The sequence below is a fragment of the Eretmochelys imbricata genome, chromosome 15 (assembly GCF_965152235.1).
Source record: "Eretmochelys imbricata isolate rEreImb1 chromosome 15, rEreImb1.hap1, whole genome shotgun sequence".
Classification (NCBI taxonomy): domain Eukaryota; kingdom Metazoa; phylum Chordata; order Testudines; family Cheloniidae; genus Eretmochelys; species Eretmochelys imbricata.
Window position 1 is genome coordinate 30,693,642 of NC_135586.1, and position 16,030 is coordinate 30,709,671.

Consider the following 16,030-nt stretch of genomic DNA (forward strand, 5'->3'; position numbering starts at 1 on the left):
ATTACAAATGATCCCAGGCTGTTTTAGGATCGGACTGCCTCTCTCAAGCCGCTTGGCTTGCGTGGATTGCATGGGGAACTCTAAGTGGGTCAGTTGACCAGTGTCGAGATGTTACTCTGAGCACCGTGTGGCATTACACCCCATATTCTTCCCAGAGCTAGTGTTATAATATGATTATGGCATAACTAAGATGTATTTTACGCAAGATGGGTCATGTGAGGTGTCCTTGGAAAGATTCATCTACTGACTACGATTATCCTATGTGTATGCATGTATCCTTTTTGTATCTGAAGTTAGAAATATTGTCCTTGTAACTACTACAAATGCGTTTACACTTGGGGAAGGCCCACTAGACCGAGTGCAATCAGTCTAGATTGCTGGTTGGAAGGGCCATTAGGGAAAACAACAGGTCTTTGACGATGCTAATCTCCCACCTTCCTGGAAAGCCTCCTTGGGGGCGCTGCAAACGGCCCTTGCGTTATGGCTGCAAGATCACGTGAGCAAGTCACCTGATACTGGACTCTATGAATAATGCTAGTACTTTCCCACTGACCAGTGCTGGGAACCACACTGGAAGACAAAGGATTCCCGCCATATGTAAAACCTATTTAAGGCAGGGGAGTGATATAATCAGAGTTTGCTCTTCACTGAATCCTCGACCAAGATGAATGCTGTAAACATCTAAGAAACAAAAACTTGTTTTTTTCCTCTAAAACCAGTTTGTGGAATTCATAACTAGAGGGGGAGGGGGGGATCTGTGCATATCTTCCTCCACATTGAGGGAGGGGGCGAACGTCATGAGCTTACACAGTATCGTTCTCTGCGCAGTGCAAGACGATACAATTTTGGATTTACACCCAGAGGGGGGTGTGCTCTTGAGTGCTGGGCAATTTCTTAGCTGAGGCTTTCCATGCAGAGCTGATTTCAGAGTCTGTGTGTTTCTGCAGCTGGGTGTGTTCCTGTGTGCTGGAAAGTGCAGTCTGAAGCCTGAGGGAGGGCTTGGCTGGCCTGCTTCACCCTGGGGGGAACCCGTCACACACAGGCTGCCAACACCTGTAGGGAGAGCCCGCAGAAGGAATTCGCAGCAGGGTCGTGCCCCCACCCATCAGAGCAGGGAGCATCCTTTGGCAAGACATGTGTCCAGCTGGCTGGCGGCAGAGTCCCTCAGAAGGAGAGAGGGGATGGCGGAGTGGGTACTTTGGCGCAGGCCCGAGATTCATCTCTTTTCTAGCAGCTGGGCAGCTCAGTGCACTGGTAGTGGGAGGAGGAGCCTTTCACCCGAGTCTGCCCAAGGCAGAGCCACCCGAAATGGTAACGTATCGAGGCCTGTTCTGGTTCCTCCGAAATGGGCAATTTCACCGGCACTAGAGGTTGCCAGGCAACAGCCTCACCTGGCAGGGTTCTTCACCCCACGGTTCCTGCCTGACAAGAGGGTGGGGAAAGCCCGAGAGGTGCTGAGCAACCTCGATGCCCACTGAGTGCAACGTGGCACCTTGCAGCATCGCATCCACGACTACCCTAGCATGGAAACGGCAAGCGCCACGCGGGACGCCATGCGGTACCGTCACTAATTCACCCAGGCTTGGTTTAACAACAGCGGCCCCTCTCTAGCAGGAGGGCACGTCTCCTCTGCCTGCCAGGAGACCCATGGGTCCTGTGCAAAGCAGATTCTCTCTGGGGGCCCCAGATTGCGTTGACCAGACCCAGGCTACAGCAATGTTACTTGCTCGGGGGCTGGGGGAAGCTGCATTCATGTCAGAGACCCAAAGGAGGAAGGGGTTTCATACAGAGCCGGTAACAATTCCACTGGTCACCTGCCTTCACTGCTTAGCTTGTTCCCAAGTTCTTAGCCCTGAGTTGGCATGAGGACCTACTATACTAAATGGGCAGATTGATCTCCTGCACCTGAGAGAAACAGGAAAGCAAATTACCGTCTTGCGCTCTTGTGGAGATGAAGGGAGACCACGCGGCAAAAAGAGGAGAGAATGAGACTGTGTACAAAACGTGCTGCAGCGCACAACTCTGCTACAATATCAGTGCCTTTATCCTGCATTTCCTTCCTCCTTGTGCTTAATTTGCACCAGGGCTGAGCCCCAGTGCCCCTGGGCCTGGCAGTTCAGGGCCCTGGCGCCTCTGGGCTTGCTACACCAGTTACAAAAGCAAAAGAATTGCTTGATCCCTGGCACCTTTCTTTACAAATTAAGCCCAGCTTCTTCCCCACATATTTGCCTGTCAGTGGCAGTAGCCATTAAAAAGATGGTCAGAAACGACCTGCCTATGCCGGGGAGCGTCTTGCTAGCCCAGGCAGTTCATAAGGTACCAGATATTTAAACCACACCACTCTGGTTCCCTCCACCATCACCCCCCACCTGAGTTTCGTGGCAATCCCCCTGAGAATATTGGCTGCTGTGCAAACCCTCCGAGAGCCTTCCCGCCCACTTCTCACGTGGCACAAAGGGCGGCACTGAGCTCCTACGATAGGAATTTTTCTCACTGCGTGGCTATAGCACATGGGCAGGGACCGGACTCTCTTCTTGCTCATAACAGTCTTAGCTGGCATAACGCCATCAACTTCAACTCAGTCACATTGGTGGCAGAGAGGGGATTTAGGTTGTTGGTTTCTTGATGGAATTCCTGAGAAGTTTCTGGTCCCAGCACGGACACTTCTTTGTTTGCTCACTAGTGACTTGTATCCAAACAAAGGTCAACATCGGAAAGGCGGCTTTCCTGCCAGCCCTTCCAGGATGACATGTCCATGCAATTGCTGGCCTCTGGCTTTGTTCAGAGGCGCTCGCATGGATGTGTTTCAGGTTTATTTCCACTGACCCATCACCTTGGCTCCACGCAGAGGTGCTGAGCTTTGGGAGTTGCTAGGCTGTAGTGAGAGGCTCAAAAAGGAGTTGACAGAGAAAAAGATCACGTTACCCAGCATGAGGCATAGTTACGATGCTTGCTAGGCCGGTTAGTTAAAAGAAGTGTTTGGGTTTTTAAGAGAAATCATCTCTAATTTTGCATCCACTGCCCCTCTGGCGGGGCATGCTGTCCAGTGGCATTCCAAGGAGCAGCTGTTAGAATATACTTTGCTATAAGGCCTTCAATCCTGAAGAATCCAACATTGGGTTTTACCAACTGTATGTCTCTAGCGCTGCTGAAATGCAGCCACCTCTGAGGCAGAAGGGAAAGCCACCTGTGTTCTGCAGACCTGATTCTAATCTTCCTTAAGTAGTAATCTGGAGTAGCGCCAGTGTGACCCAATGGCGCTACTCCAGATTTACACCTGTGTCACTTGAGATTAGAATCTGGTCTGTTGCTTTGTTTTGCATCCTGGCACAGAAAGCACTGGAAAGTACTACTTTTACACGTCCGTCTCCTCCTTGTCCTAACACACAGCACACCACAGCCATCTCTGCCCCACTTTGCGCTCTCGGCGCTATGTTTAAAGCATTACATCCACAGCTTTCTCTTTCTGCCGAAAGTAATGACTTTGGCAACAGTAGACATTTACTGTTTGTTTGAAAGGCCCAGTTATTTACTGTGCACGCAGCCAGCCGACTTCAGCAATTTTTGTACTTCTAACCATGGGGCGGGGATGTCAGTTTGTTACAGGGATAAAGTCTCTGGCTCCAAAAATCCTGAAGCAGGGCTGGCGGTCGCATTCTTTGAAAGCGAGGGTCTAGGGCCTGGCCTGCGTTCGGCTGATGCGTGCAAACTCTAAATCTCCTGGCCAACCCGCCCAACAAAGCAGGCTGCTCCGAATGTGAAAGCTAATGAAATAATTCTGCAGCTAGGGGTTTAGCGAGACAATGGCTGCTGGGGATCAGCTGACCTTGGTTTTCGTTGAGCTTTTATCCAGCATTCTCCCTTTGTAGCATGCTTTAACTGTTTTGTAAATAGTTTTGGCACCATTCTGCTGAGGCGCAGTATAAATTCTGCTGCTCGGCTGCAGCCCCTTCACTGGCTCAAGCGGGTACTGGTGTAACTGGTAAGAATTTTCTATTTATTGTCCTTCTTTTGGTTTTGGTTTGGTTTCCACTGCAATCCAAAGCCGCATGTCTGAAGACTAACCTACTATCCATAGCATTAATACAATAAAGAGATGCCCAGCACTGTGCGGGGGTGTATGTCCAGGAGGGTGAATAAGAGAGGATACCAATGTTTTGGTCCCATACAGCAACAATGATTTCATGACTGGTCAGGAGCCTGACCCTTATTGAATTAAATTTTAGCAGGTATCACTTGTTTCACATAACTTCGAGCCTACTCAGATGTGGTGGCTTTGAAAATTCCTTGTGTTTGACCATTACCGGGCACGAGCTCCTTTCAGGGGAGACTGTCCGGGGCAGGGCAGAGAAGGACGTGCTGCCACTCCATCCTGCTCAACGATGCTGTGTGTCACACACCGTCGGCAGCTCCGTTGGTGCCAACCAGGGAAGCTGGGATTTGTCTTTCCTGGACACACAGTCCCGGCTACCCTGCGGGTTGGGATCTCCCTGGGGTTTAAATTGCTGAGGTGGGTGGTGGAGAAAGCTTCACAAACTTGAACTGCTTCAGCCAAGCCCTTAAATGTTTAGGCAAAGCCCATGTGGTTCACCCCTCCTGCATTGTTGTTAATATTGTTTGGGACAAAATTCGGAGGGTCTCATGCAAGCTTTCCTCAGGCCAACTGCAAGTCAATTCCCCTTGATTTCACTGGGAGTTTGCCTGCGTAAGGACTGGCCAGCAGCTGAAGGGGCTCTGAGCTGAACTCCCAACTGAAACCAATGGAGACTTTGTAATGCTTGATGGCGCAAGATGGGCCTGGACTGGGCTTTGGCCCCAAACCAAAGCAAGTCAGTGCACAGGTTGTCACCTTCCTTACTCTGCCATGGAGCCAGAGACTCATGTCTGAAGAATACAGGACTCTGACTGATGGGGTACGAAGGCTGGAGAGTCCTACAGGGCGAAGCCAGTCCACTCCCACCCCCGCACCAGGGTCCTGCTGCACTGCCCTTGTGACTCTAAGGTGGCGTGTGTTAGCACACTCGCTTTTGTTGGGCAAGCACTAATTATGTATATACAGAACCAATACTATAAAAGGCACCTGCCTCCAGCCTTTCCATAGCACCCAGGGAGCTGCAGTTTGTAGATTTTGCTCCCACCACGATCACTTTGCAGCTGGTTTGTAAGGTCTCTCTCCCCACTTCGGATGAATCATTGTATTCTATGCAAGCCCAGAGCTTTAGCACAAATTCCAGCACCAGGGAATTCTTCCCATCACAGAGATACAGTTCAGATGGGTGAAGGAGGCCCTCCCCCACCGCTGGGCCTGCTCCACCTGGATTCAAGGGAAACCGTGCTTAGAAACCCCCAGTGTTGGTAATTCCAGTGGGTTCCTCGGGCGTTTATTGGCCAATCAAGTGAAGGGGGAGGATAGCCGCAGAGCACTGGGCTGGGGGGGGATGGGTGCGGGTGTATGAACCCTAACAGGATTCCGGTTATAATGATCAAGACCAACGTTTAACCATTTGAGTTTCCCTCCCAGGTGCTCAGTTTCACAATGGCGTCAGACCATCAGATGCCAGCCTCTAAGCAACAGCAAACCAGCTCCAAGGTCAGTATGCGTTTCTCTTAGCTCTGTGCAGCAGCTGAGTCTGTGCCGTGATATGGTCCCAAGAGACATAAACGAGTGTATGTGTAAAAATGTGTGTGCACCTATCCATTGCCCCAATTCCGTGCATGCCGGGAGGTGCTCTCCCCTCTTCGAGGGAGCAGGCTGGAATACGAACGGCTGAGCTGCTTAGAACGCCTTCCCCTAAGCAGCAGCTGCTTGCCCTTGTACCTAAAAATCCCCTCTGCCTTTCATATAGCAGCTAGGAATGTTGTCGTGACCATGCAGCCGGGTGGCTAGGCAGTGAGCTCTTAGCCCCAGTGCCATCCCGTAAGCAGCTGCTTAGCATTCATGGCAGCACCAAATGCCCTCACCTCCTCCCCACCCAAAGGCTCTCCTCCAGGAGGCAAGATCCAGAGCTGTGGGACAAAATAAAGAGGCTTCCCCACTCCAGCTGCTCCCAGTTCAGTAGTAAGCAGCTTTCCAAGCCTTCCCCGTGGTGTTGGGGCCTCTTAGGAAAGCGTGAGAGCAAGTGACCTATTGACCAGCCATTCCTAAGGGGGGGCCGCCCCAGGGAAAATATATAAATCCTGCAAATTTAGAGCCAAAGCCTCTGCAGGGACTACAGCGCACTTTGCAGAAAGTAATTCCTAAACCTGCCTGTATATAGGGAAATGAGACAGTGCCCCAAGATTAGCTTCTTTGAGCCCGGTACTGTGTCAAACATTTCCTTTGATCTGCATACTGATGGATCTGACTTGTCAGAGCCAGGAGAAATACCAGGAAGGGGGATTTTCAGGAGGCTTGGGTGCGGGTGGGGGTAAGGTGGTGTCAGAACTATTCAGTGTTGCTAATTCTTGTGATTTTATCGTAAGTCTCCCAGGGGTATTTGGTATTTACCTTTAAGGCCCCAGCTCCTGGAGTCTGGGCTCTGGGACGCTCCCACCTCACAGGGTCCTAGAGACCGGGCTCCAGCATGAGCCCAAATGTCTGCACCACCATTATACAGTCCCTTAGCCCGAGTCAGCTGGCGCAGGCCAACCGCCAGTGTCTCATTGCAGCATAGTAAAAGGTGTTAGAAAAGGGATTGAGTCCTGTATGTGGGAGGGGGAAAGCCACGACCTCACATTACCCTCATCTTGGGACCCAGGGACTCTGTGAACTCTGACTTCGGGGTGACAATCCTGCTCAAGTCGGCAGGTACTTTTCCCTCATTCGGGGCCTGATCCACCCCCTACAGAAGTGGCTGGAACGGCTGCCATTGGCTTCAGTGGAGCTGGCTCAGCCCTCATCCTGTTTCGGGTGCAGACACCACACATTGTCCTCTCTCTGCTCCACTGACCCACAAACGTGTGCTGACCGGACACAGCCCGGCTCACCGGACAACGTGTTAGTACGTAACGCCCACCCCGAAGCCCCGGGCTCTGTCGCTGGGGCTTGAATTGCATTGGCAAGGAAAGGTTGCCATAGCCGGAGTATATCTGTGACTTGAAAGCCAATTGTTGAGGACGCTCAGACAAATTTGAAAACCCAGCCATAGCCGATAATTTCATTGCGAACTGTGGGCTCAGCACGGGGCACCTGGGTGCTGGGAGGACGTGGCTGAGTTGGGGAATTCAGAGAAGAGCTACAAAAATGACTGAGGTCCATGGTAAATGGGCTAAGTGATGCCTGCTCTGAGTTCACGAAAGATAATGGAGTTGGACCGGGGCTGAATTTGGCCCAACTTTTATAATTTGGGGCAAATAACCACCAAAGAGACATAGAACACACTGCAGGGACCAAGACCAAAGAGTGGGTTCTTTGGGGTAGTTTGTAACTCAGAGAAATGGAAGAAACCAACGTTCAGGAAGGGTATCCAGAGCCCTCCCCCAGGGCCATGCTGGGAGTCACTTGGCACTTTTAAAGGAGACTGGGCCAAACACTTGAAGATGCAGCAAAGACTCTTGCCCTGGCTGAGGGATGTGGGCCGAATGGACTGGTGTAAATGGTGCTTTTCCAGCTCTAACCTCCACCATCCCAGGTGCGAACAGAATCGATGGGGCTGCCAGAGTGTCTCCTCCCTACACTGGCGAAGAGAAATCACAAGGGAACGTGCTGTAGGGAACAGTCCTGCACCGACCCCTGTGCTCGCGGGCAGGATGGACGGCAGGGCTTCAACCCCCCTTTTCTAAGCTGCTGTTCTCTCTCTCTCTCTCTGGGTGTCAGATTGTCGTCTTTGAGCAAGAGAATTTCCAAGGTCGCTGCCATGAACTTAACGCAGCTTGTTCCAATTTGAAGGAGGCGGGAATGGAGAAAGTTGGCTCCATCCTAGTACACTCTGGACCGTACGTATCTTGCACTTGGGATGGTGGGAATGGAAGCACTTGTGTGAGTCTGGGCCAGTAGATGTGTCAGACGGGGGGAGGGGAGGTTGTGATAGTGGCTTAGAAACAACTGTTCAGCGTAAAACAAGATCAACTGAAGAAGTAAGTTACTTAATGGACGTCCCATCCCCCTCCCCCTGCCCCCGCCCGGGCTTCCCCAGCAGGGAGAGGTCCCAGCAGTTGAACCTCTGGGTGGAGTTATGGAAAGAGACCCCCTGAAAACCTCCTAGGCTGACAGATGCTGGGCCAGACTCAGCCCTCATTGATGCCCTCGTGACTGTATTTACTCCAATGACCTCACACGGGTGGAGCTCTGCACCCAGTTGGCTGGCAGTTCTCTCTCTCGCTCTCTCTCTGTGTGGGTCAGGAACAGGATCTCTCTAAATCTGTATAACACCCCTGTTCCGTAGATCCCTGGGACAGCTCCTGTTGTGGGGGGTGGGGTGGGGCTGCTGGGCAGGCTTTGTGTTATTTGGGGAGCTAGGATACAGTGGGCTGGCTGCCAACACATGCTCCATGCTGGTGGTGCTGGTTCTGATGAATGCCTATGCACTGTGTCTGCCAGAATTTGGCCCATAAAGTCAAAGTAACAATATGGAATGAGCTGGACCAATCGGCAGAGTCACAGGTGCCTGGCATGCTTAAAAGGAGAGATTTGCAGGCTGTACCGTACCTAGACTTATCCCTCACTAGCATTTTAACATAGAGAACAAGTGCACTTCAGTTTCTTGATAACATCATAACGTGTTAGGTCTTTCAAGTTAATTATTTCTACACAGCTGGAATAATAGTTCACAATGACCAGGAAATGATGTCCTCTGAACTTGGCTATATCTGCAGCTAGTCTCTTCCATGGTCTCTCTGGAAGAGGTGTTTGTATGCTGTATGGCTCAGTATTGTCTCTGAAGTTGATTTGTATTCGATCTTCTTCCCAAAGTCCAGTATCGCCAAATATTCCATTGACTTCTACCTTTCTCACTAGGCTTGTTACGGCTGCCACCGAGAAAGTTGTTGGTCTTGGATCCAATACACTCTGAATGCAAAGTTTTTGTCTTTGTATGTTGTTTCCATGGTGAACTGGCCCATGTAGATCAGAATCTCTCCAGGGCTAGTCAGAGCTGAGCCAGGTGACTTCAGCTTGGGGGGGGAGGGGGGCTTGAAGGTGATTGTAAGTCCCTTTCGAGATGACTGTGATGTCCGCTCCTGAGTCAATAGTCTTGCCATGAATATTCAGTTTAATCTCCAGGCAGGTTCTGTGTCATCACAAGTGACAGATCCCAGAAACAATGACTCTGGATTGTGTGTAATATGAGCCAACTCCCTGACGGCTTTGGTGTGGCAAATAGCTGCAAAATGTCCATATTTCATGCATTTATTACACCGTGTGCCTCTGGCTGGACATGCATCATATCTTGGGATGTGACTTTTTCCACATCTTATGCATGTAGACAGGAATTTGTTCCTTTTCGCCTGGGAGTTCTCTGCTCACCTCAGGAGTCTTATAGTAATGGCTTTTAGCACTCAGGCTGCATCTCATAGAATCATAGAATATCAGGGTTGGAAGGGACCTCAGGAGCTCACCTAGTCCAACCCCCTGCTCAAAGCAGGACCAATTCCCAACTAAATCATCCCAGCCAGGGCTTTGTCAAGCCTGACCTTAAAAATTTCTAAGGAAGGAGATTCTACCACCTCCCTAGGTAACGCATTCCATCTGTTAAAAGCTTCTAAGGTAGCTTCTTGTTTTTCAGGTTTGGCAAGTTGCTCTTGGCTTTGCTGTCTCACCAGCTCAGGCAGCTTTGCTTTCAATATAGCTGGGACTATGGTTAAAACTCTCTTCAGTTGTAGCTGCTGTGAAAGGTTTTTGTCTGTTAACCCAATAACCAGCCTGTTTCTGACATTTTCATGTTTTGCATTCTCCCAAATCACAGTTTTCAGCCAATGTATGCAGAGCTCTTACAAAATATTCAACATTTTCCACCGGTTCTTGAATTATCTGGTAAAAACATGCTTTCATAAACCACATATAACGTATGCATCAAACATAGACAGAACCCTTTCATAGTCATCTTTGTGACTGTCTATAGCAAAGTCAAAATATTTAAATATGTGCTCTGTCTACTTCCCCATAGTATAAATTAAAGAAGATACCTCTATATCTCGAGTTTCTTTGTGGAGGTTGATAGCAATGCAAAATCTTGCAAAACATTGTTTCATCTGTCTTTTATGAAGGTTTGTCAAAGCTGAAGTTCTCTGGGGCACTGAAGAGTGAGTGGCAGGTTGATGAGATCCTGCAACTTTTGTTGCTTTGTTCCTTAGGTTTGCAACTGTTGTAGCTGTTTTACTTCTGTTTCTGTTCTTAGTTTACTTCTGACACCATGTCATGCTTCCGTACCAGATACGGACTGGTTACAGAGCTTGCTTATACATACCAGATGTGTTCATCATATGATCCTTTAATGTCCTGTTGGGTGTAGTTAAGGTTAGCTTAAATAAGGTATTTTACACACTTTGCCACATTGTGGCAGAACAGTATAATACCATTTAGCATTTAATTTAGAGACACACCCAGTATAATAAATAAATAACCAGGAAGCCAACTGATTCCTCCAGGCAAACAGCAAAAGGGATGTTTCTCTGGCCACCTGCTGAGGAGTTTGGGGATGGTTCAGAAATGGAGGTTTCTGGTGCGTTGCCCATCTATCTCCAATGTTTGTACCTTGTTCTTTTCCAGCTGGGTTGGCTACGAACAGGCAAATGGCAAAGGGGAGCAGTTTGTGTTTGAAAAGGGCGAGTATCCCCGCTGGGATTCCTGGACCAACAGCCGGAGGAGCGACACCATTGGCACCCTGAGACCCATCAAAGTGGTGAGAGTGCTTATGTCAGACTCCAGTCAGTATAATCTGGCCAGGCAAAGACCTAATCATGAGCCTTTTCTGGGGTCCCCTCAGACTGAGAGCTGGAGCCAAAATCCTGGACAAAACCAGCTGTTCTGAACTTTTCAAAAAGGCAAGTCACTGTGTCCTCAAATGCCTGCAGCTCCTGCAGTCGCCATATTTGTGAATATACCTGTGCACAGATCTCCACTGAAAAGTTGTATGTCTGCAGGAAAATAAGAAATGTCCTACTAGGTCGGACCATGGGCCATCTAGGCCAGTGTCATGTCTCTGACAGTGGCCAATCCCAGATGTTTCAGAGGAAGGTCTGAGGGAACCCTAGAATAAACAGTTATGGGGTAACCTGCCACTTCCGAAGTTTGTTGGTGAACGGCTAAGGATGATCACTATACAGGTCTGCTCACACTCAGCATTCCACCTCCTGTGAGCAGGCAAAGCTCCTCCTGACTAGGGTGACCTGGGCCCACTCTCTGTGCACTTGAGTTTTGTTTGGAGGCTTGAGCCATCTTCTCCGACTCCCTGATAACTTCCCTGGAAGGTGCCTGGCCTCGTTGCTAACACTGACCCCGCATCTCTCCTCTCTTCAGGACAGCCAGGAACACAAGATCGTCCTCTATGAAAACCCCAGCTTCACTGGCAAGAAGATTGAGATAATAGATGATGATGTGCCCAGCTTCCATGCTCATGGCTACCAGGAGAAAGTGTCATCTGTGCGGGTGCAAAGTGGCACGTAAGTACCTGGGGCAATGGGTCCACGTGACCCTGTTAGGATCTGGGCACTGGAGTCTTCTTTGCCCTGTACTTGGAATCTAGGAACTGAGGGACAGAATCATTGATTGCATCAACTTCTGTCCTTAGAGCCCGGATTGTCTCCAGTTTCGGGCATCGCCATAACAACACCCTAACCCAGGTGGTTAGACTCCAGGCACAACTGCTGTCCTGCAGTCAGCATCTCTGCTGCTCAGCCCTCTGCCCTGGGCCTGGAGCTGAGCAGGAGAACACATATTGCTAGATGGGGCTTGAGAATAAATAACCTTTTACCCTGATGCACGGAGCCTCCTGAGGCCAGTGAGGTGTGTGAGGAGGCCAAGGATCAAGTGCCCTAGTCGGGTGGAGCAGGGCAGGAGGGAAGCTCCCAAACTGGGTCAGCCCCAAGGTGGTGGCTCCTCTGGGTTCAGGAAGCCCTTTCACTCAGAGGCTTTGAAGAGAGCTTTAATTGGTCTACAGCAGAGGGCAGTGCTGGCTGACGCCATCGTGCTACTGAGAGCCCTCGGGCCACATCCCCTTGCCCCGGCCAGGCCAGGGACAGAGTTCGATTCACTACCCACAGGGGCGGGGTTGCCTGGGTGGGAGGAGACACCGGGTGCTGTCCCGGCTGGGTTTCCCTGACACCTGGGTTCTCCCAGTCTCTGACTTGGCTGGGCTTTCCCTTTGCAGCTGGGTCGGATACCAGTACCCCGGCTACAGAGGCTACCAGTACCTGTTTGAAAAGGGGGACTATAAGGACAGCTCAGAGTTTGGTGCCCAGCACCCCCAGATTCAATCCGTCAGGCGCATCCGCGATATGCAATGGCACCAGCGAGGGGCCTTTCACCCCACCAACTGAAGCCCCTGCCCCTCCTGAGTGCCCAGAGGAGAAGGAAACTGGAACCAGTTTTGTGTGACCTGCTGCTGTTCCCCAGTGGCCTCGCTCTCCCACATGCCGCTGCGTGAGGAATGCCGCTCTGCTGCTGAATAAAGCTTTGAGTTTCAAACGCTCGATCGAGTCGGGCACCTCTTTTCTCGGGGCGGCGAGACACTTGAAATCATTCTCTGAGTTTGCACTGGGGGACGTGGGGGGCTGCTAGCTCTGAGCTCCTCAGAGCCCATGTGCGCCTCGGAGACCCCAGGGTGTGGAGTGGAGGCCCAGCATGAACACAGGGCAAAGGCACTTGTCATTACCCACCTCTCCCCCACAGCCCCACACTGAGAGTCGGGTCAGTCACCCCCCCTCCCCCAACCCCTGGGCAGCAGTGACTGAAAATTAAGAATTAAAGGCATGGAGCCCAAACGCACACCTCAGCCAGCAGGGATAAGACAGGAAACCAAGAGCTTACAGCAATTCCCTCTGGGGTCTGAGCTCCTGAATTCAACAGGAACTGCAGTTTGTCCAGGACTCTGCAGACTGACCGGCCTGTGCAATGCCCTCAGACCGTTCTGGTGTTTGGCCTGCCCCGGTGTGGGCCCGAACGCCCTGCCATGGGGCGCAGAGTGGTACAGCAGCTTGGTTGCTGCTGCGTTTTTGTGCATTTCAGTAGGAAGAGGGTCAGCCACCCCTAGAATGACCCTGGAGCATCTTCCTGCTAGCTAGTGCCATAGATCAGCAAGCTGGGGTTGGAAGACAGGCCAGATTCACCTGGGCCATTGATGTCAGGGGCTGCACAAGGGAGGAATTTTGCCCTGTCAGTCAGTTACCCTAGTAACGAAATCCCATTGCATTAACGAATACTATGAAGTCGAGAATACTATGAACCCCTTTAGTGGCTCCCTCAGGAAGTGTGGCCAAGCATGGAATAATGTAGAATCACTCCTTGCTTGTGTTCCACGGAGGTTTTGAACATCCTGGATGCGGTCTCAGCTCATTCTGTGTCTCACTTTCTCTCTCTGTGTATTCGTTATTGCATGGCTGTTATCAAATGCAACAGAGCTTCTAAACAAACCGGGGGCAGGGAGGCCTTTTTTCAGACCAAACCGTTTGTCCAGTTAAAGTGTAGGGATCTGTCTTTCACAGCAGAGTTAAGAGCCACAGTAGATTCAGGAACCAGGCAGTTCTCGGCAGCTGTGTTATCTAAAGCAAGGAGTCTGGCATCAGGACTCCTGGGTTCTCGTTCTGAGTCTGCCACTGGCCTTAGACAACTGACTTAATCTCTTTGGGCCTTTCGCATCTGCCATTGGTCACAGGACCAAAATAATAATTACCTGCTTCACTGGGGTGCTGTGAGACTTAACTGAAGCTTGTGCAGGCATCTGTAGAAGTGCAGAGGAGTGTTGTTAATAGCAAGAGCTATAAAAGCTCTCTGGAGTTCCTCCTGGACATAGTACCAGCCCAGGATGTTCTGAACTAACCCACATGCCCTGGGTGCTGTGTGGGGCAAGGCGTCCGGAGAGTCAGCCCCCTGCTCCCTGGCTTTTAGTCTGATGCTTTACAAGCTCTTTGTAGACTAACTGTTCCACGCAGTCTTTGCTCAGGAAGCCAGATTCTCTGGGTGGCCACTGTGTGTCACCACAGCCTCACCCAAAGCTGCTTAATGTGACATTACCATTTAGATGTTATTGAGAGCCTGGCCCCGTTCAGCACAGTATCCCACCTCCCGTCACCAGCGACCGAGGGTGGTGTTTGGGTTTTACTTGCTGCCTTCCCCCAGCTGAAGGGAAAACCCGCAGAGCTGATTGAAGCTGGCTGTAAAGCTGGGCTCCCAGCAGCAGTGTAAACACTCAGTGATTCCACTGGCTCCTTGCTGTCCCTGCAGACTGGGGGGCTGGGGCCGAAGGGGGTGAAGTGCTGTGTATGAGATCGCACCATGTGGGTGAGAATGGAGAACGTGGTCTGTGGGAGATGACTGGGTGGGTGGGGATGAGGCAGGGGAAGGGAAGGGAGCTGCTTCAGATTGTTGCTGCATTTTCACGTGACCACGTGGCAACTTCCAGAAGAGAGCTGCACTCTGGTAGAGGGGGAATCGGGACCACAGCAAGAAAGCCCCATAGTCTAAAAAGAATTAAGGCAGCACATTCCTATAGCTTGAATTGCTCTTAAAATGCCAGCATATTCTTCCGGTAACTGGAACACAGACAGCCCCATTCAGAGGTTGTGTAAAACCCTCCCCACTTCCAGCTACTCACACCCACGGTGCTGATGTCTAAATTGGTGTAATTTATGCACTGCGCAGCCAGAAGAAGGGGCTAAATTGAAACCAATTCTATCCAGCAATAAAATTCACCTCCTAACACTTGCAACTACTGCCTTGGCATGCAAACTTCACCCACTCACGCTGCCTTAGCCATCAGCCATATGGGTGTAAGTAGCACAAAGGGGATTTAACTTACATTACCTCTGAATGTGGCCCTCCGTCCCTTGAGGTGGGGGTAAGGGGGGTGGAGGCTGCTGAGCAGACTGTCACAGCATCTCAGAGATCAGGTGCCATCTCTGCATACATCCTGCACCATTGGATCTCTCACTGTCTGAGTTCCTGGTATCGGCAGCAGGAGTTAAGAACTCACTCACTGCTGTGCTTGGATCTGAATTCTGAACACATGTAGTAGTCGGATTCCGGCGTTTGCCCTGAGAGTTAGGTACGTTCATGGCATGTGGGTGTTTTTAACCAATGACAATCTGGTCAGTTGTCCTCAAACCCAAAATGGCCAGGAATTTGTCTCCACCACTGAGGCGAAAATGACCAATGAAACCTTGTGGAAGGTCCATCCCAGTGTCCTGAGTGTTGGTGCAAATGTCAGATTGGTGCTTGGAGCGTTGAAACAACTCAAGCCGTCCTTGCAACAAGCAGTTGAAAATCGATGTTTGAGCTCTCTCTGAGTGTGCTGGCCAGGAAGCCGGGAATAGAAATGCAACATGTCTTTGTTCTGAGCCCCCGAAGGGGTTGCTCTGGCAAGGTGTGGCCATTGAACCTGTACTTTATGCCTGATGGACATTGCAGGGTTGGCGGGTGATTACTGAGTGACTTAGCCTCTGATTCTGTACCGGCTGTGGAGGTCTTACCATGACCATTGGTACAGTCCCACCAACACCACGGCCAATGATGAAGCTGCAGATAATCCTTAATGAAACCCTGCTTTTAGTGAGGGGTTAGGAAAGGGTATAGCACCTGGGCAAGTACACTTGGGAAGTTTTGGTAGCTGGCAGAAGAACAGGAATAGGTAGTGACTGCTTGAATTTGTGTCTGCCAATGACATGCTGACGGCTGTCTCACTGTTCCCTCACCCAAAGGAGTCACAAGCACATCTGATACGGCCCAGACGGTTTCACAAGGACGGTTACCAATTATCTCTTTGTTAACAACCGTTGGTGGTCAGCAGGCATGGATGTACAAGTTCGTAGACGTGCCGAACTTCGCACTGACCATTGGTGCCTGTTGACAAAACTGCACTTCTGACTTCAACAGCCAGTTAATGGGCCAAAGTTAGACTCA

The 16,030-nt window shown here is 50.6% G+C and overlaps 1 protein-coding gene across 1 annotated transcript; it reads left to right on the top strand.

The window, feature by feature from the left end:
• Positions 1-5,510: 5,510 nt before the first annotated feature.
• CRYBB2 (crystallin beta B2) lies at positions 5,511-12,563 on the top strand. Its single transcript, XM_077834961.1, has 5 exons — positions 5,511-5,590; positions 7,796-7,914; positions 10,685-10,817; positions 11,435-11,577; positions 12,285-12,563. The coding sequence occupies exons 1-5, from the start codon at positions 5,537-5,539 to the stop codon at positions 12,451-12,453; spliced, it is 618 nt and encodes a 205-aa protein (XP_077691087.1). The 5' UTR covers positions 5,511-5,536; the 3' UTR covers positions 12,454-12,563.
• The last annotated feature ends 3,467 nt before the right edge of the window (positions 12,564-16,030 follow it).

Bases quoted from the DNA above. Each gene is read 5' to 3' on its own strand.
- CRYBB2 (XM_077834961.1), top strand. From the start codon at position 5,537: ATGGCGTCAGACCATCAGATGCCAGCCTCTAAGCAACAGCAAACCAGC. The intron at 5,591-7,795 runs GTCAGTATGCGT...TCTGGGTGTCAG, and splicing joins AACAGCAAACCAGCTCCAAG to ATTGTCGTCTTTGAGCAAGA. The intron at 11,578-12,284 runs GTAAGTACCTGG...TTCCCTTTGCAG, and splicing joins GTGCGGGTGCAAAGTGGCAC to CTGGGTCGGATACCAGTACC.